This window comes from Chaetomium globosum, genomic scaffold (assembly GCF_000143365.1).
Source record: "Chaetomium globosum CBS 148.51 scaffold_4 genomic scaffold, whole genome shotgun sequence".
Classification (NCBI taxonomy): domain Eukaryota; kingdom Fungi; phylum Ascomycota; class Sordariomycetes; order Sordariales; family Chaetomiaceae; genus Chaetomium; species Chaetomium globosum.
In genome coordinates, this window is record NT_165979.1 from 3,749,819 (window position 1) to 3,774,888 (window position 25,070).

The 25,070-nt window shown below is 57.0% G+C and overlaps 5 protein-coding genes across 5 annotated transcripts; all 5 read right to left on the reverse strand.

Moving 5' to 3' along the window:
• Nucleotides 1-3,992: 3,992 nt before the first annotated feature.
• On the reverse strand, nucleotides 3,993-4,626 carry CHGG_04933 (uncharacterized protein; the record flags this gene model as incomplete). Its single annotated transcript, XM_001224146.1, has 2 exons — nucleotides 3,993-4,209; nucleotides 4,580-4,626. The coding sequence occupies 2 exons, from the start codon at nucleotides 4,624-4,626 to the stop codon at nucleotides 3,993-3,995; spliced, it is 264 nt and encodes an 87-aa protein (XP_001224147.1).
• Nucleotides 4,627-5,834: 1,208 nt separating this feature from the next.
• Nucleotides 5,835-6,362, reverse strand: CHGG_04934 (uncharacterized protein; the record flags this gene model as incomplete). The annotated part of the gene is made up of 2 exons (XM_001224147.1): nucleotides 5,835-6,074; nucleotides 6,345-6,362. 2 exons carry the CDS (start codon nucleotides 6,360-6,362, stop codon nucleotides 5,835-5,837), a joined length of 258 nt encoding a protein of 85 aa, XP_001224148.1.
• A 989-nt stretch (nucleotides 6,363-7,351) lies between these two features.
• Nucleotides 7,352-8,512, reverse strand: CHGG_04935 (uncharacterized protein; the record flags this gene model as incomplete). The annotated part of the gene is made up of 1 exon (XM_001224148.1): nucleotides 7,352-8,512. One exon carries the CDS (start codon nucleotides 8,510-8,512, stop codon nucleotides 7,352-7,354), a length of 1,161 nt encoding a protein of 386 aa, XP_001224149.1.
• Nucleotides 8,513-12,002: 3,490 nt separating this feature from the next.
• On the reverse strand, nucleotides 12,003-14,240 carry CHGG_04936 (uncharacterized protein; the record flags this gene model as incomplete). The annotated part of the gene is made up of 4 exons (XM_001224149.1): nucleotides 12,003-12,419; nucleotides 12,611-12,939; nucleotides 13,026-14,168; nucleotides 14,219-14,240. 4 exons carry the CDS (start codon nucleotides 14,238-14,240, stop codon nucleotides 12,003-12,005), a joined length of 1,911 nt encoding a protein of 636 aa, XP_001224150.1.
• A 782-nt stretch (nucleotides 14,241-15,022) lies between these two features.
• CHGG_04937 (uncharacterized protein) lies at nucleotides 15,023-24,129 on the reverse strand (the record flags this gene model as incomplete). The annotated part of the gene is made up of 5 exons (XM_001224150.1): nucleotides 15,023-18,751; nucleotides 18,828-20,318; nucleotides 20,463-20,541; nucleotides 20,604-23,927; nucleotides 24,011-24,129. 5 exons carry the CDS (start codon nucleotides 24,127-24,129, stop codon nucleotides 15,023-15,025), a joined length of 8,742 nt encoding a protein of 2,913 aa, XP_001224151.1.
• Nucleotides 24,130-25,070: the final 941 nt, after the last annotated feature.

Sequence of the window (25,070 nt, forward strand, 5' to 3'; positions counted from 1 at the left end):
AACTAGCTAGATCACTGGGTAATACCTGACTGGCAAGACAAATACAATACGATGGAATGCTCGCAAGAGAGACATACATATCACGATGGACTTGACTCAGTTTCACACTTGACTTGGGTGGTGGTGACACAGCAAACCAGTCCGGCCTCTTTCTCGGGACTTTTGGGAATGATGATGTGATCCAAACCCGCCGAGTCTAGACTCGGTCGAGTTAACTCGCTTTGATGCCAACCCGCCGTCGCCGCCGCCAACGCCATGTCCATGGGGCGGGCCAGAGTCAGCCAAAACGGCAAATCGTCAACAACAAAGGGGAAAAGGAACCCGTTCCCGGCCCTCCACGTGACGGATCCGCCATGCTGATGATGGGCTTGGCCCCGGAATCATTGAAGGAAGCGGCCCCGTTCTTCTCGCGGATCCCAATGCTTGCTTGCTTGCCCCTGTCTGCCTGCTTGCCAACTTGCTTGCTCGTTCTTCTGGATCGCCCAATCCTTCCTTTGCCACTCCTGGCGCTAAGACCAACGATGCGCAGTAACACTGCAACTTACTCACATTCCAGCGAAAGCGAGTCCAACTGTGACCTCACCCATCCTGCCAAGGAAAGGGGGCTGGGCTGGGGTTGGGAAACCCGGCATCATCGAAAGTGCCATTCTGGAAATCTGGAAATTAAAAAAAAAAAAAAAAAAAAAATCCCCACCACCACCACCACCACCGCCTGCCTGCCTATCCATTCATCCCCAGCAAGGCTTCACGCTCCCTCACACGCGCTTGGAGCAGTGTGTGAGTGACATCCTCGGAATTGACGTGCAGCTCCCCAACCCACCCCACCACCACTCACCACCAACCAACCAACCAACCAACCAACCCCTGCCCCCGCTTCTCCCTTCGCGCCGCAGTCGTGCGTTGCGAAACCTCCCCCCGGCCCTGCCACCGCCCGTTGCCGTTGCGTTGGTTTGGGTGAGTGGGACAGTGCAGTGATGGTGTGGTTGCCCAAAGCCGCAGTGTTGCCCCGTTTTCATCCCCAACCAACCAACCACCGCATCCCGTTCCCTCATTCTGTTCTCCGCCCGCCCTGCGTGCGTGCCTGCCTGTCTGCGAGGGGGGAAGGGGAGGGGTGGGAGGGGTTTGGTGGTTGGTCTTTGGTGATTGGTTACTGGGGAGCGGCGCCACGTCGCCTCGCTTTTTGGTGGTGGTGGTTTTTTTTTTTCTTATTTATTTATTATTTGCGGTGGTGGTGACTGACTTGCGGCTGTTGTGTTTCGCGATTTGATATGCATGCAGCCCTACTTTCAATGCTTGACGGCTTGAGCGGGGGTTGGGGTGTGCCCCGTGCTTAGCCCTGCCCGCCCGTTGGTGAATGATACACAGTATTGCTTCTTGTGAATGGGAGCCAACGACTGAGTATGCTACTGGAACTGTGAATGTCTCACTTGTTGGGCGATGGTCGGTTTTCTTGGGAGTGTGGATTTACGCTAGCTTGGCGTTTGGCGTTTTGTTTATTGTGACTACTCTGTTGACTGGGACTCTTGGCTAGCTCGGCTCTTCTCCTCGTTCGTCTCATTCATCAAAAGTCTCATGTTTCGTCTTCATGGAACGCAAGATTGCAAGGTGACTTTGCATTCGCAGTCAGCCTGGAACGAAGGCGGGTTGCAGCGCATGGAATGGACGTGCGTCTCTCGAATATCGAGGCCCTGGTTGGCCCTTCGGAGAGTGAATGTGGGGGACGCTGCGGGCCAAACCAGAAACGAGGGAAATGTGAGGCTTGCATGCAGGCATCCCTTTGATTGGCACGCACGGACATTATTTACTCTCCAAGCTTTCCTTCTCCAAACCGGTTGTGCCCAGCCGCCGTTGTGCCGGTGAACGCGGGGCGGCGGCGTGTCACATCACGTTTTCCATCGGAATTTGCTCTTGCTTTTTTTTTTTTCATCTTGTTTCTGCATTTCCCGCACATGATTCGATTCTTCGATCCCCATTCCCCCTCATCCCCCAATTTCTCCACCTGCAGTTGGGCGCCCGTCAGCCTCAAGTAATTGGCCCGTGCATAATATTGAATTTTAAGGCTTCCGCTCGTGTCTGTGCCTCCTCTGAAGTGAACACAGTCCTTCGTACACTAGCGCACTTGTAGTTAGAACTCTCTAGAACCCCGCTTTCGGTGGTTTCCTGATTTCTCCTCACCCCTCGCTCTCAGCCTAACAAGCTCAGAAACCTTGTTGCGTGAGAACAGCCACTTGCTTTTCAGCTGGTTCCCATTTCGGGCATGGAAACGGAAATGGTAACATGGCTCGAGCATGGGACGGACTTCGGAACTCGGCTTCTGGAAGCCTCTTTGACTCCCTGATGATGAATTCACGACCGGATTCTTTGCTGCTTCCGACTCATCTGACTTCCAGGCCCTGCGAGTCATCGCCAGATCCGCAATCAGACGTTTCCTCCTTTGTCATCGGGGTGTTGCCTCTTTCACCTTGACAATATCACATCGGCCGATTCCTCGGCCATTTCGTCCGGAAGTATGTACGAAGTACTCGCACTTGATAAGAGTCAGGCTTGGTTCTGCACCGTGTTTGCCCGGGTTGCCTCCCTCTGCCGTGCCCCAGCCGCTCTCGGGCTCGTCACCAAAGAGGCGGAGGCCGGCAGATCTCGGGGTCGAGTCCGGGCGAGTTTGCTCACTCTTTGTCCATAACCACCATCACTCCCGGACCGATGACCCAGTTTGCCCATGTGATCAGCAGAGGGTGGCGCCGGTACTCTGGGAGGCCACCTCGGACGGCCCGGTTCCTGTCCCTCGGTGACGGTCTAGCCTCGCGAAGCCGGGATCGAGAGCCAGGCAGAGGAGCAGAGTCTTCGTCTGTGCCCGCCGCTCGCCGTGATGGATGATGGCGTTCCCGACGATGGCACCCTTTGTCGGCACACCCATTGGCCTGGCCGGAAATGGATGACGCACCTTTTCCTGCCCTCGTCGCCCGACTGCTGATCGATCCTCCAGGTTCGCCATCCCTCGGCCGATGGCACCCTGTGGCGCGCGCGCCGACTCGTCGCCCGCATCATGGCGCCGCCGAGGATCTGCTTTGATGAGTGTGGTGGGTTGAGTGCCTTCGAGCCGGGCAGAACGACAGGACCGGATCGACCACCGCCCAAGGTGCCATGTTTCCAGGCTGACAGTCCCTCCATGGGCATCCCCACTGTTCCCCCAAGGCCCCCCAGGCCCTCCCCATCTTTGGACGATTGGCTCTCGGGCCCTGTCAGCCTGTCATTGATCTCGACGGTGGGCCCGATGCAGGTTGAGTGCTCTAAGTGCTTGCATTAGCGCTAGCTTGGGCCACGGCACCACCGCTCTGCCCAGCCTCGAAGAAGTCTGCATGTCTGCCTTCTTGCCCGAGCTCCTCGTCAACTCGTGTACTTGGTAATAGCGTAGTGGCCATAACCAACGGCCAGCTCCGTGCAAATACTCGTCATCGATATCCACTCGCCGACGGGTTCTGCGCCCCGGGATTAACCAGGCGGGTTTACCATGCGCTGAGTGGCGCCGGGGGTTATTTGGGCCACCAGGCCGCATGCCCCTCCCTACCCCGTCTTGCACGTCTCCCCAAGCCGCCTTCCTGTTGCCAGCTCTGGGCCCTCGATTGGATCTCGCTCGGAGCTGTGAAGGGACTCGGATCTGGCGGTGAAGGCGCAGATCCGGCCACTCAGAGGCCTGCTCCCGATCCCGGCCCATCTGGTTGGCCCACGGCAGAACAACGGAGATGGCCCAGACGTCCTGCCCCCCTCCCCACGATAGCGACTTCGTCGTATGGGGTTGAGTGACGGCGCGCGCGGTTGGAGGCCCGGCCCCGGCCGGCTGTGTTGTCTTGGGGGGAGTGCGTGGTTTCCTCCCCCAATCTCCCATCTGCCGAATCGGCCGTTGCGATTGTGATCCCAAAAGCATAATAATAAACAAGGCGGCCGCCAAGCTGCGGTGTGCTCCGCATTGCATGGTGTGTGATCGAGATTGCAGCTCACATGCCGTGGACGCTGATGGGCCCTTCCGGGGTTTCAGGGTTCCACGGGTCGTTCGAGAACTCAGCTACCGAGTCAGCAAGACGAGGTGTCAAGTAGCTGGCCAGAGCTCCTAGGTTCTCCGTGATTCCTTTTAGTAACGAGTACGTGTGCTCGAGTGTGATGCCGGTGCGGAGCCGCAGCCAGACATGGAACCCATGAGCAACTCGGCACAGACTTATGTTGCCGTGTCACATAGCTGTTGGATATTGCCCATATTCCTTGTCTATGGTCCCTGCCTGGCGGCTGTCTCGACTCCATAAGGGGTGGAGGAGTATGGGCCAGACTTCGCCTTCGGTTCGGACACCGGGTTAATGCTGTCTGGTCGGGCAATGCCGATGACTCGAGTAACTTTTGGGCGAAAACCCCAAGGTGTCGATCAAAGGTTTGAGGAATACCTGCCAGGGTCGATGTACACTAGCTCCATGGTACAAGCTCTAGTTAGCGAATCCGTAGTCGAAGTGAGAGTGCTCTTTGGGATGCCGGGATGCAATCGATTTATTGCAGTGATCAATGATGATATATTACTTAATGGGAGGTTACTTACCCAATTGGTCGTGGATCGTTGTTCCATATCAGTTGCGAGTGTGCCATTTGATGCCCGTGTATCGATTGCCTCTGAAGTTGATCTGTTTGACTTGAGAGTTTTGGTCGATTACGTCGGTAGGTAGGGTACATGGAACAAGGACAGAGAGAGGTGGTGGGTGGCAAATGGCTCAACTTGTGCCGCACTATCTTGTAGCAGCTAAGGTGATAAGCAATAAAGCAGTACATCAAATGATGGATGGGTTGACTTGACACCAGGAATATCACTGCTGGTTCGCGGGTCACCCCGTCGATTCATCTACCGGGTATCAGTTATCAACTGACCTCACTACAACATATTAACACTGAGCCACGTTAGATGAGCAGAATCTCTCCTTTTAAACAAGCGCGGCCATGTCTGAGCGCGCTACACCGAGGGCCCTCGCAGAAAGCCACATGGACGGTATTAGATGTATGCTATCATGCTAATTGTGCTGCCAGGCAGGCGTGGCTTAAAGCTTAGAGGCCAACCTGTCCAACGATACCTACCCAATATATTATCGATCTATTTTGACCGTGGTTGAGGGTTTCACCTCGCTGCGTGCCTGTTTCCTAGAAGGCTATCTTCACCTGTCCGAGACGCTTACGGAACTTTTTATGGAACGAGGACAAAGTCTGCTAATACTGGCAGCAGTAGTGGCAGAACAAATATTGGAAATAATGGCGATGGGGGATGGGAGGTTTTCAACCCTTCAAGGCCTTTGTGTGCGTAGCTATTAGTCGAGATAGTTCTACACCTTCCCTTCTTTGTTCATACACTTGACAGTGCGCTTCACTAGGTCTGAGCGGAGGGCCTGTGGTATTAGTGAAATAAGTAAAAGACTCCTAGACTGGGCATCTGCAACACAACCTCGTCGTCAACCCCCAAACATTGGGCGATGGGCGATGAGTGATGATGGCGTAGTGGCCATGATATCTCACTATTTTCCCGTAACCCAAATCTATCGCGTCCTTGTCTAAGTCTAGCCCATATCCAAGTAAGCCCATACGCCCAACAACGTAAACAACCCATTCCTCTCACCACCGTCCAGCCGCTTGAATAGAGACCGGGACACCCTCCCCTCTTAACACCTCCCTATCACAAACACCGCCCACCACCTATCACCCGTCCCCATCCCCACCCCCATCCACCCCACCAACCCCTTACCCCCTACCCTCCTATTCACTCACTCCCTCCTCCCTCCCTTCTCACCCACCTCCCTCACCTACTCCACCACTCACGCACCAGCACCGGCCGTTGCGCCTCCAAAATCAATCTCAATCTCAATCTCAACCTCATCCTCATCCTCCACCGTCACCGCCCGCGGGTTGTTCTTCCTTGTGCTCGGTAGACTTGACGGGAGCTGGGTATACATGTCCCCGGCGGGTGCGTCACGGTGTCTAGAAGAAGAAGAAGAAGGTGAAAAAGAAGATGGGGCGTTGGCGGGGCACTTTGTGGGAGACTTGGTGGTGGTAGTCTTGGTGGTGGTGGTAAGTGTGGGTGTGGATGTTGAGGAGGCGAACTCGGTTGGTACAGTGCGTTGTAGGGTTTGGGGGGTGCTGGGGTGGGTTGGGGGTATGAAGAGGGGTGGGGGGGAGGGAGGGTTGGGGGTTTGCTCACCTGTTGCTGTGGGTTGGTGAGGTGGGTGAAGAAGCGGTTGAGGTTGGAGACTAGTCTGTTCCACTGGTTGTGGGCGGGTTGGTGAGAAGGGGGCTGGCTGGGGGGTGGTGGTGATGGGAACGCTTACAGTGGAGGAGAAGCCCATGTTGGGATGTTGGGAGGCGGTTTAATGGGGGTTGGTGATAGGTTTCGCTGGTGGTTATGCTCTGGTGGGTTTGGATGGGGTGAAGGTCTGCGAAGAGGTGAGTGACCAAACCTTTTAAGATTAAGACGACTCCATGACCACTCTCATGCAAACCGAAGACAAACTTCGAAAACCGTTCATTTCGAGCACGGGGTGGCTTGGTTCGGCCCGGAGAACGGCGAACTAGGGAGTCCCCCGTTCTTGTCGATTGTCTCGCCCAATTCAGAGGGTTCCCCGAACCAACAGCACCGCCGTAGCGCCGGTGATGGCCGGAAATCTTCCCTTTCTCTGCCGACACCGCTGGGCTGTGTTGCCCGGAGTAGGTTTGACCTACGCAATCCGCATCTGCATATAATACTGGCGACGTTTGACGCGTTGCCATCGGCCCGGTTGGTTGGCGCGTCACGCAATATTGAGCAACGGCGTCGGGACTCAGCCACCGGGATTGTAACGCAAACGGGACCTTGGGATCATTAGGTTACTGATAGGGGGATGCCTCTTGAGTCCCTGAACGGAATAATGAATGTTGCCTAGGGAGTCAGGTCATTTGTTTGGCCAAGGTCCGGGAGGGTTCAGGGTTTGCAGATATGTGGGTGGCAGAGCATGAACAACACAGCGAGGCAACCGCACGATGCAAGTGGGACAAGTTCTTTTTGGAAAAAGCGTTTTGGTCAGTCAATCAAGCCTTTGATACTCTGACGCGAGAAGCGCGAAAGGAGATACACAGTACAGGGGAGTAAGGGAACAGAAATAAGACAAGATTAACGAGAGGAAGAAAGGTTGTTTTTGCCTCAGCTCGCCCAGGGCCGAGCACCATCTCCTCTACCAGGATATCATCACTCTCCTCCCCATCCACCAACCACACCACCCCACCCGAAACGACGGCGTGAGCCACATGCCCGGGAGGCGGCCCCCAAGTTGACGACGCCAAATCAGGCCACGACAACACTCTAGTCGGAGGGCTTGATGGTGGTGAAGGTGCCATCGGGCGACTTGACGATGATGATGCCGCAGCTCTTGAGGAAGGCGGCCAGCTTCTCCATGATGATGGCCTCCTCGGGCGTGTGCTTGTCCTTGTGCATGAGGGTCTCGAGGGCGATCTGGGCGCCGTTGAGGTTGGGGCACTGAATGACGGAGCCGCCGTCGCGCTTGCCCGGTGTGAAGGTTGAGCCGGTGCCGGGGGGCGCCGAGATGTTGGTGATGCCGGCCAGGTAGTACAGGGCGCCCTTGATGGCTTCGATGTCGTCGATGTCTTCGGCGGACTTGTTCCTCTTGTTCTGCAGCCGGATGAGCTCCCGCTCCAGGGTCTTGATGACCTCCTTCGTGTTGGTGAGGGCATCAGGCGGGAGGGTGAAGCTACGCTTGCCGGGAGTGAAGGTGGAGCCGGTTCCGGGGGGCGCCGAGATGTTGGTGATGCCGGCGAGGAACTTCAGGGCAGCCTTGATGGCGGCGATGTCGTCCCGGTCTTGTTGGGTCTTGTTCTTCTTGTTCTGCAGCCGGATGAGCTCCTTCTCGAGCGTGATGATGACCTTCTTGGGGTTTGTGGTGGCGTCGGGCGGGAGGACGAACCCGCGCTTCTTGGTGCTTGGCTCAATCCCGCCCACGATAGGCGGCAGCATGCATGGGGGCTGCTCGTTGAGGGGAACATCAGTCAAGCAGATGGGCACCTCGCCCTGGCCGGGAATGAAGACACCTGTGCCATCCCCAATGCTAATTTGCCGCTTCGCCTTCGTGCTCGGTACGATCGGGCCAACGATGGGTGGGAGGAGGCAGGGAGGTTGCCCTTGGAGGGGCTGGTCGACCAGGCAAGGAGGCAGCTCACCCGGGCCGGGGATGAAGGTGCCGGACCCGGGTCCGATCCAGATTTGCCGCTTCCCAACTTCCCTCTTGGTGCTCGGGTTGATGGGGCCGACGATGGGAGGGAGGAGGCAGGGCGGCTGTCCTTGAAGGGGCTGGTCCGTTAGGCAGGGAGGCAGCTCACCCTGGCCGGGGATGAAGGTGCCGGACCCGGGCCCGATCCAGATTTGCCGCTCCTCGACGGTCTTCGCTGTGGGCAGGGCCTGGACGGCGCTGAGGCCGATGAGAGACAGAGCAAGTGTGGATCCAACCATGGTTGCGGTGTGGAATGCGTCTGCTCAGGGGTGATTTCGTGGTAGCGGTGGCCCGTGGTGGAATAATGGGGTCGGGTCTCTTGGGAATATCGGTGGGTTCCGTGTTGTTGATATAGACTTCGTCGTCTCTAACCACCTGTCATATGAACTGCAATCTGCTCCCATCGTTGCCATTGCCACTGGCTAGAATATTTATAGAAGTTAGCATTTTGGCATGGCGCATCCGCCGGCTCGCAACACGATAGCGTGAGAAATGGTGACATGGACCGGCCGCATCACGATGGTTTGTTTGGTGGCGACAATCTCTGTGCAATATGGAATAGATGAAAGCGCGAGGGCAAGACCCAGAGTTATGATATGGCTCGGCATATTTATCCGGGACCCTGACGGTGGCCGGCGGCCCCCTTCGGCCAGTCTCGGTGACGCCCAGAGTTTGACGGTTAGTAGGCGAGCCAAAACCAAGGTTGCACCCTCAGAATTGTGCCTATATCCGCAGCTCGAACCAGCCAGTTTGGGTCGACGGCGGTGCAGGGCCGCGATAAACCGAGTCCGCTGGAACTGAGGTGCGGAAATGTCATGTCTGGCTATTTTTGGACCAACGTGGTGTTTTGCATTTTGTCCCAGGTTCGCATTACCCATGGGGAATTAGGCCATTGCTCGTTCCCTGGTTCACGAACGAGCACGGATGCGCGGCGATATTGCTGCAGTTTGACGGAGAGCCAATATGGTTTGGCCCCATGGCTTGGATGCGATTCTGGAGTGGTATTCGAAGCTCGGCGCGGACTGCCATGGTCGTATTGGGGACAGCCTGGCCAGAGCTTGACAGCTTTAGCTTTGAAGCTCGCCGGAGTCGCGGCGCGACCGAAGTAAGTCTCGACTCGGCGAGATGTTGCCTTTGTCGTGAGTGGCCGCTGCGCGTTCTGGTACCAGCACTAGCCAGCACTTTATCCGGGTCCAGGTCCGCTCGCTATCCTTCTCTCCGCCTCTACTTTAGTTGACACTTATCGTACACGGTAGAGCGTCGTTGCGGTGCTTGGTGCTGCAGAGACATGCGAGGTTAGAAGAAAGCTCCAAGAATAGAAATAAAGTTGGTTGAGCATTTGGGTGACCCGGGTATCTGGGGTCTTGGGCATGGTGATAAGCGGTTCCAGTTCGATCCAGTTCCGGGAATGAGGACACAGACCCGCCGTGGACGGCTGGGCCTCGTCTGGGGCCACAACCCTATTCGGCATCTGCGGGAGATCTGTCAGGGACCCGGCGCAAGGTTGATGTTCGGCCCTTGTGCGGCTTCACTTGAAGGCTGCCCTTTATCTCTGCCGAATTGGTTGCACCGGGTCGGGTCTCAGGAATGTGCTCCGGCGGCAGGGGTTGTGATAACCCGATTGATCAAACCATCGGCCACGGAGTGAAAATTCCTTTGGAGTTGAATGAGGACACCATCGGCCATCGACTCACCCTGCAGCTCGACACGGCAAGTCTGCAACGGCGGAGGAGGAAGATCGCATTTGCATGTGAAAGGAAAATCCCGTCTTGGCCACGACAAAAATGGTAGATCTGGTCTTGACAACAGTTGACGCAGTCGATTGAGATATGAAGTGCCGATGAGATGGAAGGTAGAGTGAATGAGGCGATGATTATCGGGAGTTGGTTGGTGTTGAGGATTCTGGCACGGGGCACTGGCGCTGGCACTGGCGCTGGCACTGGCGGCAGACAACCCTAGCAGCAGATCTCAGACGGTGTCAGCTGTTGACAAGTGCATCCAACGTACCTCGGCCAAGCAGCGAAGTGGAAACCTCCATCCTGCTTGTGATGACAGGAATCCCAACAAAAAAAAAAAGGCAAAGGGGAAATCGCGCCGCAGGGAATGGGGATTGATCCTGCCGTTGTTGGGAAGCATAATCTGTAGGGGCGCAATAATCCACAAAAGCCCGGCGCGGAAGGTCAAGCACAGCAGGATTGATTCACCACCGAACACCAACACATCCAACGAGCCGAACACCGGCACAACGTAACAAGTAGAAGGAGGTGTTGCATTGCACATTCACTACGCTGCCATAAAACCAAAGGACTCTCCCGACCAATACTCACCCAACCCAGCATCCACCATGCCGCCAACCACCGGCAGCACCACCACCGCACCCCACCGCGGCCTCGACCCGGCATCCCGGGAGCTTTTGCAACGGCAGCGGCAACCCCCCAAACAACAAAAATAACAACCACCATCACGACCACCCCCCAACACAGAACCCCCCTCCACCACCACCGAAAAGCTCTAAACAGCGACACACGCCCTCTCCACCACGCTACAGCACCTCCTCCCCTGGGACGCGCTCCCCCCCTGGGGACGGGACAACCCCTCGATCCTGCACGGCTACCGCCCCACCTCGCACTCCCTCCTCCTCTCTTTCCGCAGCCTATTCTACCTGCACAACGAGAGCGTCAACATCTGGACGCACCTCCTCGGCGCGCTGACGGCCGCAGCCGCGGGAGCGTGGTTCTTTTGGGTGGGTAGCGTGCTGGGGCGGCGGTATGATACCGCTAGCGCGGCGGATGCGGTGGTGTGGGGGTGTTTTTTGGGCGGGGCGGTGGCTTGTCTGGGGATGAGTGCGGTGTATCATGCGCTGTGTAATCATAGTGAGGGGGTGGCGAGGTGGGGGAATAAGATGGATTATTCGGGGATTGTGTGTTTGATCGTGGGGAGTTTTGTGCCGGCGTTGTGGTATGGGTTTTTTTGTAGGCCGGCGTGGCTGACGGGGTATTTGGGCGCGGTGAGTTGTTTTCGGTTTCGGTTGCTCCCTCCCTCCCTCTTGCGGGTTTGGTGGTTTTCGTTTCTTGTGGGGTGATGTGCTGACGACGGGGTGGTAGATTGCGCTGCTTGGGTTGGGGTGCTTGGTGGTGTCGTGGTTTGAGCACTTCCGCACGCCGGCGTGGCGGCCGTATAGGGCGCTGATGTTTGTTGGGCTGGGGTCGTCGGGCGTCGTGCCCATCTTGCATGCCCTGAGCATCTACGGGTACAGGCAGCTTGATGAGAGGATGGGGCTCAGCTGGATCATCCTCGAGGGTAGCCTGTATATCTTTGGTGCCTTCTTGTATGGCGTGAGTATCTAGACGGTTGCTGATGAGCCGCGAGGTGCATGATTGCTAACGTGTGATGCATGTCCGTTTCCCAGAGCGAAAATACCCTGGCGCTTTTGACATATGGGGAAGCTCACACCAGATCTTCCACGTTTGTGTTTTGCTGGCGGCAGCCTCACACGTGTATGGCATGGCCAAGGCTTTTGACTATCACCACAGCGTCCTTGGGTCACAGTGTTGAATGGCTGGCAATAGAGACCGGTTTATAGAGGAATAGACGTACAAGATCTCCTGCGTTGACCCACGGGGTGTGTTTGATGTCCGCGATGATCATAAAGCTAGCAAGCTGGTTTGCTGATTTGCTGATTTGCTGTGCTGGAGATGCTGACCTCACGGCGGGAACATCCGGGGGCTATCACTCTACCCCGAGATCCATGACTTTGATCAGGCCCGAGGCCATGGCGCACGCCGCCCAGCAGCTAAACTGCACATTAGGGTTCCATAGAATAGTCGTCACGCGTGTTAGCGGCTCGTGGATGATTACCCGGGACGCGAGCTTCTCGTCAAGCTCGGCCTCGCGGTCTTCAGCCTCGTCACCAGCTTTCTTCTTACTAGCCTTTTTCTTTTTGGCCGCTCGTTTCTTCCTATCCATCTCTTTCCGCTTCTCGGTCCTCGGATCATCGTTCTCTTCAGGAAGAAAGCCTTGCAGGATCCTCGCCGCGCCCCTCAGCCCCGACGTCGCCAACCCACCGGGCTGGCCTTGACCCTCTTGGTCAATGGGCCTGTACTCGTGCTCAAAGATCTTAAGTTTGCGCAGGGGCTCGCCTTTTTGCTTGAATAGCTTCTGCAGCGCGTTGCACGAGAACACCGGACCCGTCCGCGCAGCCGACCAGGACAAAGGGGTGCGTCGCCCCCGACGATACGCAGGTGAGGGTGTTCGGCCCCGTGGTGATGCTGCGTGCTTGGCAGAAATAGCGGTAGTGGAGGAAGGCGATGGTGGTGTTGGGGGTCGACGACGGGTACAGCGCCATGAAGCCCCTGCATCGACTCGTTCCAGCAGAGCAGGTTTGGCTGGAAGCTGATGGCGGGCACGGGGAAGTAGGTGACCTCGGAGCTCGGCTGGGACAGGTCCGTGAGAGTGGCGCAGCCGCCCACAGGGATGGATGCGACGAGGTAGGGGTTCGAGGGGTAGGCCGAGCAGATGTCGATAACGTTGGTGGTGTGGGCGCCCACGCGCTGCAACAGCTGGCGCGGGTAAATGGACCACAGGGTGATGGAGCCGTCCGAGTGGCCCAGGGAGATGCGGTTCGTATTCACCCAGGTTAGGCAGGTGACGCTGACGTCGTAGTCTTCTGTCAGGCCAAGAGTTACCATGGGCGAGTCTACCCATTCTGTGCGGAAGTTAGCGGGGAACATTGGCCCGGCCGCATCGACGTACCGTAGAGGGGGGCGTCCTCATCACCGACGACCTTAGCGTCAATAACGCGAACGCTTCCGTCATCGTTGAGGAAAGCGAGCAACCCATAGAGATGAGAAGAGTCGAGCGGGACCGGGCAGAACGCAAGCCGTTTTGGTCGGCCCCAGTTAAAGCATTTGACACTGAGTAACCTCGGAGGCCGGGCCGAAGGGGAGGCGAGCTTCCCGGGAATCTTCTCGGGAACAAATTCCCAGAGTTGGATACACCCTGTCTGTCTCGAAGCCATCTCCTCGTCCAACTCCTCACGGGGAACTGGCTCCTGGTCGGAGAAGGGTATTGTCGCCACGGCAAGGACCTGGATATCCTCACGGGACAACGCTGCCCACGACATGGCGAGCGGAATGCCGCCCACGTTCAGCGTCCAGCCGCTTGGCGTCCTGTCATTTGAGGCGTCAGGGTCATCCACCGGCAGCCCCGACGGTGAAGTGGACAGACTCCCACCCTGGCCAATCCTCACCTCCTTTTGCCTGTCCCAGGGTCCAACGAGGGTGACAATATCACCCTCGACCTGAGGGACCAGACGCTGGCCCTCCTCGCGGGCGAGCACGCGGGACCGCTGAAGCTCGGGGGCACTGATCTGCACGTCGTCGTACCAATGGAAGGCCCTCTTTTCCTGGCCGCGCTCGTGGCCACTTGGCAACCAGGGGCTCGGCAGGACGCCGTGCTGGTGCTCGGGCGGCAGCCTCGGGGGCAGGACGGGGAAGTCGGCCCAGCGGATCTCGAGGTCCCAGATGACCTTGATGCGCGCGTACTCCGGGCCGTACATGGCATCGCGGAGGGCGCTGTAGCGGGCATAGCGGCGCAGTGGGCCGGCATAGACACGCGTCACAATGCGCGTCTCTAGGGGGTAGTGGGGGATGTCGTGGAAGGTTTTGCGGCTTTGGATCATGCCGGCCCCCGTGTTGCGCTGCTTCTTGGGCTGGCTTGAGTAGGTTTTTGCCTCGGTGGTGGAATCCCCCCCGGGGTCTGGAGCGGCATCGTCGTCATCACTTGTCGCATCACCGTCAGCATCTCTATCGTCGTCGTCCGCATGTTGCACCTCTAATTGATCATCGAAGACATCGTCATCCTTGGACTGGTCGTCAGAGCGAAAAATAGGTTCATCTTCATCGTCAAAGTGGTGGGTTCTTCCTCGACGTAGCGCTTTCTCACACCTCGGGTGCTACGAAGGCGCATCGTCTCGGGTTTGCTGGCGGGTTGATTTGCGCTAGGATCCTCGTCAGCATTGAGTGTTGAGAGTTGTCGTGATATGCGAGGGTTGACGGCAGCTGACTGGAGAGGGCTGTTTTGTGAGGGTTGACTTTCATGTCAGGGCTGAAGATGGCCCCACTATAACTGCCTGTTGCAGTTGATTCGAAGATTTGTGAATCTTGGATGCACTACTACATAATTAGGAGAGCTTGGCCCAAGAAGAAATCCACAGATTATGTTTCCAGCCCCTGTGCCTGTGAGTACGGAGGCTTGATGACGTGGGATGTGTTGATGGGGATGGGATTGGCGGCGGGTAACAGCCGCTGGAACTTGGCAATACAGGATAACTTTTAGGGCTGAAAACGTGGAATGCTGCTGTGTGGTGCAAACGCCTTGTCCGTCTTGGCGCGGCAACACCGCTTGTAAATTTTGCGGGCAGGTGCCCAGGCACCACCCTCTGGCCAAAAAAAAACCGAACTCGCAAAGGATGGATGGATGGAATTTATTTCGCCCGGAGGCACTGGGCCTATAGGGCCTTAGCACGCTAGCTACATCCGGATCAGATCGTTTTGCGTTTAACTCGTACAAGCCCCCTACTTCTTCCCTCTTTCTCGCTGCACCATTTACCTCTTGCCTTGGTTGTTGTTAGCAGATCAGCTTGGAGGCTACTTTCTCCAAGTGTTCAGCGTCCTATCTTCAGCAGCTAAAGCGGGACCTGCTGGTTAAGGCTCGTGGTTGAGGCTCGTGGTGTTGAGTGTCGGCTTCTTCTACTGTGACTGGTTTAGACTCTCCTCTTCATTCAGCTCCAGCCTTCCTGTTGCCATTGCGTATTTGATCGTCGCCCGGACTGCCTTCATATCTGGTGACCAATGCCTTGTATCTGATGGCGCTTTCCCTCCCAGATAGAACGAGAGGCTTCCTCGTCTTGCCACTGTGCATTGCAGCATGTCTTCCCTCAGAGCTGTCCATCTCACGCATCGGAAAAGAAAGTGTTCCACTGATTCCCTCGCTTGTCCACAGGCACAAAGGTCTGACTCGACCGCCCCAATCCTGCTCAAAAAACCGTTCAGTCTCGCCATTCCGGTTCGGAGCTGCGCCAATACGCAGGCCTCCCTTCGCTTCAGCTTGTCATAGAGATCGCGCGTGTGCTTGCCTGGTAGTGCTGCGTCCATGGCCTTTGAGAACTTGCCCACGCCTACAGGTAGAACTCTTGTCGCCCGTTGTCTTTCCATTGCCAGCCTCATCGCGGTAGACTTGGCCTGGGGTATTTGGGAGTCGGGTGTGCGTCCTTGCTTCGACGCTCTCTGGGCTGCTGCCTTGGCATCTGACCCCAGCGCGAAGTCAATCTCCGCTGGTATCCACAGAAAGTTGACCGAGTTCCCTCTTTGTCGGTGCAGCCTGGCCAAGTCGTAAATTTGCCGTATGATGCTTTGGCCGGATTGCTGCCGCGGCTGTCCAACTGCTGCCAGCGCTGACTGGTTCCTAGTGATCACGGTGATGCGCCTGTGGCAGATGCTAGCCGGTAACTTCTCCAGGGCCATTGCGATGGCTGCTAGCTCTGCTGTATATGGGTTCTGCTCTTCCCTTGTCCCAAGAACAACAGCATAGTTTGTCACAGTCTCGCTAGTTCTGTTGAAGAGAGTATCCCGTGCAAGGCCGCCCATGCCAACAATGCCCTTCTTTACGGATGAGCTGGTTGCGATCACGATTCCCGAGATTTTGTTGACCATCTCGGCCGCCTTCCCTCGATCGGCTTCGAGCGTCGGTCGTAGGCGAGGTACCCAGGGCGGGACGGCGTATTCCTGGATTGTCTCCATCCGGTCAACTCGTACTCCTTCGGCCACGCGGGCAATTTTCTGCAGCGGAGATACGAATCGTACGGTGGTCCGGACTTTCTTCATGGCAAGGGGATGCGTTCCGGGCAGCGTGTGGATGTTGATCCACAGACTTGCTGCCGCCTGGGCGTGTCGTTCTCGTACGGGGTAGATGCTCGCTTCAGCTTCCACCACGGCTGTTGCCGCGGTTCGAAAGGCTCCCGTGATGGCCAGGGCCCCGATCTTCTGCGCCCTGTTCAGCCAGCTCAGTGCTTTTTCCCCGCACGCATGCATCCAGACATTGGCAGCGTAGTCCATGACCGGGGCTACTGTCGCAACAAATAGCTGTCTCGCTGTCCGCGGGGAAAGCATCTTCAGCCTCTTCAGGGCCAGAGCGGCTGCGAGGCCCTTAGCTGCCGTCCTAGCAATGTGCTGCTTGTAGCGGAGTTCGCGATCCATCACGACACCTAGGATTTTCGCACTTTCCTTCGGTTTGACCACTTCGCCTTTGACCGAGAACGGTTGTTCTGAAAATCGCTCCATGTTCCTCGTGAAGTGTATGATGGCTGTCTTTTCGCCTTCAAACTGCGCACCGCTCCGTTTCTCCCAGTCAAGGGCTTTGTCGATGATAGCTTGGATTCCAGTGCGGTTCGACTCCGCTGACGGGCCCGTTACCCAGGCAGTGTAGTCGTCCACGAAGGCAATTGCGCCTCCGTTTGCGTCAATCTTGTGCTGCACTAGGTCGGCGTTGAAGAAGAGGAATAACACTGGAGACAGCGGCGATCCTTGCGGAAGACCCGCTTGGGGCAGCTCTTGCCGTCCAGATGTGAACCCGTTTACGGCAATGGTCGCTGTGCGCTTGGAGCAGAAGGCGTCGATCCACTTGACCAGGGATTCAGGTATCCCTCTTGCCTTGAGCCTCTGGAGAAGCCTGTCTTTGAAGACCCCATTGTATGCGCCCTTGACATCGAAGCTGATCAGACTGAGCACTTTCCTAGCTCTCCATGCTTTGTAGATGTGTTCCTGAAGCAGAAGGAGAGCCTGTTCGGTCGAGCGTCTCTTCCTGGCTCCGAAGTGGTTGGCGGGTAGAAGGCCGCAGGTCTCCACAGCATGGGATAAACGCTCCGCAATGACTGCCTCCAGTATCTTCCCTAGCGTGGAGAGCAGCGAGATGGGTCTCCAGGACTTGGCTAGAGTGTATTCGCTCTTCCCTGGCTTCTTCAATGGGATGATCTTGGCATTCCTCCACTGGCTGGGGATGTCGCCGTCTCGAAGCGACGTCCGGAATAAATGGAGCACCCTGTCTTTGACCACTGGCCAGAGCTGTCTCCATACCATTGCCGGTAGACCGTCTTCCCCGGGCGCCTTCCATGGCTTAGCGGACAGGACCTTTTGTTCTATCTCCTCCATTGTTAGGTCTGGCATGTGTACCGGCGCCCGTTGAGGTCGTTGGCCCTCGTCTTCGATTCTCGCTGGCAAAGGTGGGAAGAAGGCGGTGAGTAACTCCTGCGCTTGTTCTGCTTTACCCTCCGTGATGGAGCCATCGGGTCGGACGAGCGGGGGTATCTTATCGCCCATCGTGCCGCTGCCGGTTTGCAGATACTTCGTTGCTTGCCAGATGTTAGCGTCATCGGCCAGGAAGTCGTTCCAATGCGAACTCTTCTGTCTGCGGATGGCGTCGTGGTACTCTTTGGCTGCCATCCTGGCTCGTTGTTCGAGCTCTGGTGCTGTTTGCCCAATCCTACGTCGAGATCTCCCCTGGTTTCTCCAAAACGTGTATGTCTGGCGAAGCCGTGTCAGGTCTGTTGTCCACCACCGCTTGGCGTATGGTGAGGGCTTGGCTTTAGGTGTCAGGCCGTAGACCGCCTCGGTTACCGCTGCCATGAGCCTGTCCGTCTGCTGCTGGACATTGCCGTCCCAGGGGATGCGTTCGAGGTTTGCTGCCACCCTAGTCCTAATTTCCGCCCAGGGCGCGTTCTTGAAGAGGAACCTCGTCTCACTGGGACGGTCCTCCACCGTGGTGTCAAAAGCTGTCTCGATTGCTCTGTGGTCTGAGCCATGGTCGCAGGGGTGAATCGTGCATCTGAGTAGTTGGTCTGCTAGTTCTGCAGAGGCCAGTACCAGGTCGATTGTGCTCTCAATGTCGCCTGACTGCCACGTCTTCGTGCCTCTTGGGAGGAGGCTGCAGAGGGAGTGTTCGTCCATGAGGTTGATGATGCGGTCTCCCTCGCCTTGTCTCCGTGGTGAGACATCGTCCCCTCCCCAAAGCTGGTCGTGGCGGTTGAAATCGCCCGCCAGGATGATATCCGTTCTCGTCCCTGTTCCGTTTCGAAACCTCCTAATCAGTCGGTCAATTTCCCTCATTGCATCTTCCAGTGCTTCGTCACTACCACCCTCCACATACACTGACACCATCAGCACTGCCCGATCTGGGAGCCGAATGCGTGCTGCGGTGAGGTCTGCCGACGGCACTGGAATTTGCTCGACCTCTATATCGCTTCGTACCCATAGCATGCTCCGAATTGGCCACGTGGTTTCTCGTCTTGTCGTTGGTATAAGCTTCGTCCAGTTGTGATGACTCATTGGGACCGTCGTCACCGAGCCTTCGATCAGCCTGGCATATGGTTCGGAGATGGCCAGCACTGCGAAGTCCTTGAGTCCCTCGTCGTTTAGCAGACTCTGCTGCACTTCTCTCCGTTTGCGGACGTTGAGCTGAAGGATCTTAAGCGTCTTGGGCCCCATTGTTCAACCAGCGTACCCGACAGTTCTTGCTAAATGACTCGTGTGGTCCTCTGCATAGCACGCACTTCAGGACCACGGACTGACACGTCTTGTGGTGGTGACCCTGTTCCGCACACCTTCCGCATCTTTGCGGCTTTTTGCAGGCGAAGGCCTTATGGCCGATCTCCTGGCATCTGTAGCACTGGATTGGGCCTTCCCGGGGCGCGAAAACGGTCGTGTAAGCGGATTCTCCGGCGAGATGGAAGTAACGCCCGTCTAGAAGTCGCCTTGCTTCGCTGCCCTTCGTCACGTAGACAACCATCGAGCCGTAGGCCTTGCTTGTATCCTTCCTGCTGAGCCAGGCAATCTTCGCAATGTTGACGTCGTTCTCTGTCCCTAGCGCCTCTGCGGCTCCCGGCAGGATGTTTCCGTCCGCATCGAGGACCGCTGTTCGGTTGGCATTGTCTACCCTCACCGGGTACAACTGGTCTCTCAATACCCGCACTCCAGGAACACTGATCTTCACTGCCGCTTCCTTGACGAGCTGGACCTCGCCTTCGTCCCTGCAAATTACTCTGACTCGGTCCGGGTTTCGGGCCTCCTTCACAACCGCAGCGCAACGCCAGTCTCCCATGCTTTCCTGTGCCCTGGCCTCTGTCTCGATTGCCTTTCTAATGTCCGCCACCTGGACGTTTCCCTTCTCTTTCTCCTCCACCCTAGATGTATCGATCGTACAGAACAACGTGTCGGTAAAGGATGAAGGCGTCGTGTTTCGCGAGGAGAGGGTGCGCACACCGCTTGGCTGGCTTGATGGTGGGGTGCGAGCGACTTCGGCGTATGACCCTCTTGCGCTTGGTTGGGACGAAGCCATGGCTACCGGGTGGCGTTGAAGGGTATCAATCTGATCCCGCGCTTGTCTCAGTTCTTCAGAAAGCTGGGTCCTGGTGTCTGCAAGTTGGCGATGTAGTTCTTGAATCGCGTCGTGCTGCTTGCAAATCACCTCGCGTAGTTCGCCAATCGTGTTTCGCTGCTCGGTAATCATTCGGTACATTTCGTCTCGTTGTTCGTTGATCGCCTCCAGGAGCATCTGTATACCTGACTTCCCCGTCTCGATCCGGCTGTTGGCTCCATATAAAATCCCAGACGCGCGTGCTCCTCGCGTCGTAACCGCCCGCGTGGTCTCGCTCGCCGCTCTCCTCGACGTGGTAGCCACGTCCTCGAGCGATTGCATGGCTTCGCGAGCTTTCGCGCTCGGTTTCAACGCGCGGCTCGGTCGTCTCGGCGAAGGTGGTTGGTCGGCCACCTCGACCACGATTTGGGGCTGCGCCTCCGCCGCCATCTTGCAGTCCCTCGGCAGTGCCGCCCGACTTTCACAAAAGCTTCCTGGTCTCGATCGCCTCTCGCCGATGAACCTCTCCCTTATTTTTCGAATGCTCGTTCCACCAACTCGCAAAGGACCTAAGCAGTCGGCACCCACACTTGGAGTTTGGCTTTTTTTGCCCCCGGGGTGCCAGTCAGTCGGAGCTTGCTTCAAACCACTACAACAGGTCGTAATTGAAGCTATTTACATCGCGATAGCGGTAAGTTTATCACCTTCGGCCATTCCTCCTTGCCTTCTCTCTTTTCGGTTTTTTTTTCCCTTTACTACTCTCTTCTGAATCCTGATTCTCACCTCTTCTACTCTTCTATCCTTCTCATAGGCTTCTTCTGTGTACATGTGCAGAGCCCTGGCCCCGCCCCTTAAGCAGCAACTGGAATCGACCAGTGCTAGACTGAGATGCGGGATAGTTTCCCTGACACGGAATCAACGGACATGCTTTTTTCCCTGAACTCTTGCCAACTCTGCAGGTCTTCCTTTGTCTCGGTGAGCCGCTTCACCTCCTTGGCTTCCGGGCCGCGCGACACCTCGATGCGGCCGATTGCGGCGTCAAGTAGCATTGTGCCTTCGTGGGTGCGGTCCTGCATGTACAAGCGCCGCACGAGGTTGGCTATGCTCTCGTAAAACGCCTCCCCGGACCTGCTATCGAGGTTTTTGATGACCTCCCGCAGCATGCTCTGCCGTGTTTCCTCGTCCTGATCTCGTGCCTCCAGAAAATCCTCGGCGAGTCCTGGAGGCTCTAGGCTTGGAAGAGGTATCTCGTTGGCAATTAGCTCCATGCCCCTATCCAGGGCGGCCTGTCCTTCCTCTTCTCTGCCCTGGCCGCGAAGCCATCTGAAGCGAGTTATATGAAACGGATCACACGCATAGTCTGGGAACACGCGGCAAGTCTCGGGGACGCTTTCAACCGCTTCGACGATTCGGCGGAGCAACTCGTCGACTTCTTCTCCTTTTTTGCCTCGTACCCCCGACGACATCTCGCTGCCCATGACGCGGATGGCGGTGCGGATGGGGCCATTTCCGTTTTTGTTGACCCAGTACTCTCGGATTAACTTGACGGCGAGGTCGCCAGCCTCCTGGAACATGTCGGCCTGCATCATGGCATTTACGTGGCGAACCAAGTACCCGAGTGTTCTGTCGTCTCCCTCAACATATACCTTGTTTATTTGCTCCATCATGGTTCGGATCTCCTTCTCGCCCTCGGCAAAGCGTCCTCGTTTCTGAAGCACCAATGCGTGGACCGACATGCTGCGGTAGACGGCGTCCAAGCCAACATATGAGACTTTGGCGGCCCGTTCGCATATGTCTTCGCACAAAGTCGTCGCCTCATCGTACTTCTCCTGCTCATACAAATACTCCGCCCTGTTTGCCAGGCACCTAAGCGTCACGCTGTGGTGAGGTCCCATCGCCTTGTCGGCCACGGCGATCATTCGGTCGAGCAGCTTCCCGTCGGCGTCAACGCTGCCGGCCTTGGCGCGCCACATACGGTCGGCGAGTATCACCCAGACGTGCGCCCCAAATGCGTCGTCGGGCCCGGGCTCATCCTTAAGGAGCGGCTCGATGTGGATGCCGAGGCTGCTGTCGGGGCCCTCCCGGCAGACGGTCATGGCGAGCATAGAGCGCTTCTTCCACTGGGTTAATTGGCCAGCCCGCGTCAGCCACATGTGGGTGCAGGTCCGCACCAGGGGGTGCATCTTGAGCACGCCCTCGACGGTGCTCGGAGTCACTAAAGAGTAGCCCATCAAGGTCTCAAGATCCGTTGCTAGTTTCTCGTCCGTGCTAGCGTCGGTAGTGTCATTGGCGCTGTCGCTGTCGTCGTCGTTGTATGTTTGTGCGTGGCCAAGTAAGGTGAAGGGAAACACGATGCCTTTGGCCTCGACTTTGGCCAGCCGCTTGTTCTCCGCTGCCACTGCGAACGCGCCTAGTGGCAACTGAAACTTCCCGTGGTATTTGGCGCCAGGCTCCATCTTGACCCACTCAGCCCACAGGCGCGAGTTGTAGTCGGGAACCATGTTCCAGTGGTTGGTGCCCTTGTGCCACACTTCCCAGCTCTTTGCTTTTACCCTCGTCAGGGACAACGCGTCGCTGTACTTTGCCGCCGGCAGACTTCGAGCGTTATAGTTGTATGCGCTCTTGAGAAACCGCACCGGGATGGATCGGGGGTCGAAGAAGCTCATCAGCGATAAGAGCTCGGTTGCCCGGGGCTGCTCGCGCTGGATCTTGTCCAGCGTCGCCATCCACGTGGTCAGGATGGCGTTGGATGCCCCTGCGTAGCGCCGGCGCTCTTGGTACTCGGAGCTTAGCAGCTTCATGCTCTTTTGCACATCCCCGCCGCGCAACGTGTCGGCGTAGCCCCCGACCGATATCCGAGCGGCGGGGCGGTTGATGTGGGCTGTGGCCTGGGAGATGGCCAAGGGTACACAGCCGAGCAGGTTGACAAGCTCCCGGGCCTCCCTCTCTACAAAGGCGTTCCTGTTGGAGATTTTGCTTTGGAAGAGCTCCAGGGCCTCCTCCTCGCCCATAGGAGGCACCTGGCGCAGGTTCTCAAAGGAGCTCCCGGTCAGCTTATCAGCGGCCGTCGAGGTGCGGGACGTTATGAGAACAAAGCCGTGGCTCGTTTGTGGCAGCAGTTGCGTCAGGTGTGGGTCGTCGGCGGGGAGGATCGAGGCATCGTCAAAGTTGTCCAGAATAACGGTCCACCGGCCATTTTCCTCGCGGCCGAGCCAGTTTCCGATCTTGCGAAGGGTGTCAGTGGTCAACTTCCCCCAGCCGGACGTGGTGAGACCCAGTCTCTCGGCGATATCATGGCACGATGACTCGAGTGTCTTCCACGTGCTTGCGTTGACCCAGAAAACATGAGACTTGTTGCGGATCGCGTGGGCAAATTGGATGGCGAGCTGGGACTTCCCGATACCCCCAAGGCCAACCAAGGCCACCCGTTCTCCCCCTCGCCGTGACATATCGCTCAGCCACGTGAAGATGTCCGACCCCCCAACAAAGTGTGGATCCGGCATGAAGGGCAAGATGGACTTAGGCCGGGAGGTATCTATAGCCCTGCGTATCGCCTTGTCCGTTGGCGTATGCAGCATGGCAATACCCTTCGCCGCCGCAGCCGCTGTTGCGGCTGCATAGGTTTGCCAGCTCTTGTTTTTGTGACTGTCGGCGTAGTCACACACTGCCTTGACAACAAGACAGGGCACCTGCTCCCAAATGCCGGCTGCCTCCATCTCAAAGGCGATGACATTCTCCCGCTTGGCGATGGTATCCCGCCCAACCCCCGACTTCATGACTGTGTCGCCTGTAGCAACCTCGCCAACATAAATGGCCGGCTGAAACACATCATCGTCTGGCTCCGCGCCAGAAGCAGCAGCTTCCAGTCGTGCCGCGACCCGCTCCCTCTCGATCAAGTAGCTGTCATCACATCCCAGCTTGTCGCAAGCGCTTTCCATAGCCTCCTTACACACCTGGTCCGAGTCCTCGTCGTGCGGCTGACATTTACAGTCGTTTTCGATATGGTGTATGTGGCGGTAGTGAGACTGGAATAGCCTGTCGGACGCCGGATCGGGAAACGCAAACTTTGTGTGGTGTACCTGTATCGCCTTCAGGAAAGTCGCCGTCCTCTCCCGCAACCTCTCTCTCCCAAACTCCATGCTCAGGTGAGAGAGGACGCTTGCATTCTCTTTGACGGGGGCGCTCAGGCTGTTCTGCGGACTGCTCTTTCGCTCGAACCCGTGGGGATATTGTCCTTCCGAAGTCATACTGCACCACCGAACTGCTGACGACGACGTCGCTCAGCAGATCTCCTGTCGCCGACCTTGGGGACGCTCGCCGCAGATGCTCACAGCAAGACAGACTCAGCCTGGTAGCTGAAATCCAGATACTCCGCCACGATTGGTCGGATGGACTTTGTCCATGGTAAGGCTGGCCTGCTCTGATGGCGCAGCGAAGATGAGCACGACATTGTGCGGGGCCCATCCGGCCCGTAGACGTAGTAATTGTGGTCTCCGGCCGCTTTCCCTAGCCTTGAGCCAACATCGTCCGGGCCACGCCCTGATCCAGCGCAGCCACCGCGGCATCGAGCTCCAGAGGCAGAGCGCAGACCACGGCGATCTCGAAGTCCTCGCGGGACGAGGGCGGCTCAAACGCCATTGTAACGGTAACGACCTTGAAGCTTGAAACACAGATGTAATGAAGACAACTCAAACCATGTCCGTGAAAACCAGAAAGTTAAGAAAAACAGGAAGAGCCGCCGAGCTGAGGGGTTAACTAAAGAGTTTGGGGGCCAAGCGGGGATCCCGCCGTGCGCCGCAAGGCTATACTCGATAGTACTGCCTGCAGAAGAGCGGCGCAGCTGAATGGGTCCCTGCCAATCCGACGTGGATTGGGCGTATTAGAGTGGGAAAACGCCCAAGAAGGGTGGATTACAGGCCAGAAACGGACAATCCATCGAGTTACGTTGGAGGAGAAGTACAGAATATCACCAAACTACCTAGGTAGGTACAGTAAGGTATCTCTAATCTCTATCCCCGGGAAAACCCACCACCTACCGATCTGGAGTACTAGCCGCTCTAGCCCCGCTTCATGGAGACCTGAAACGTGTTTGGCAAAACCTGAGATCGAGAGAATGCCGCTTGAGAAGTAGAAGAGTGCGACATTGCGGTCGACCAGCTCCTCTCCCGGCACCTTATATAGGTCTTTCCTCCATCGCCTCCCTGGATTTGCGGTACACCAGGAGGGGTTGTCCAGCATCTTCTCTAGGCCTGGGACCGCTTCAATTAGAAGTTGGTAAATAACAAATGAAGGTCGTTTAGATCGCCCTTTTTCTCCTCCTTGTCACGGCGAGCAAGTCTCCAACCTCTGGGCTGACTATTACCCCGGATCTGAATCAAACTGCTGAACAAA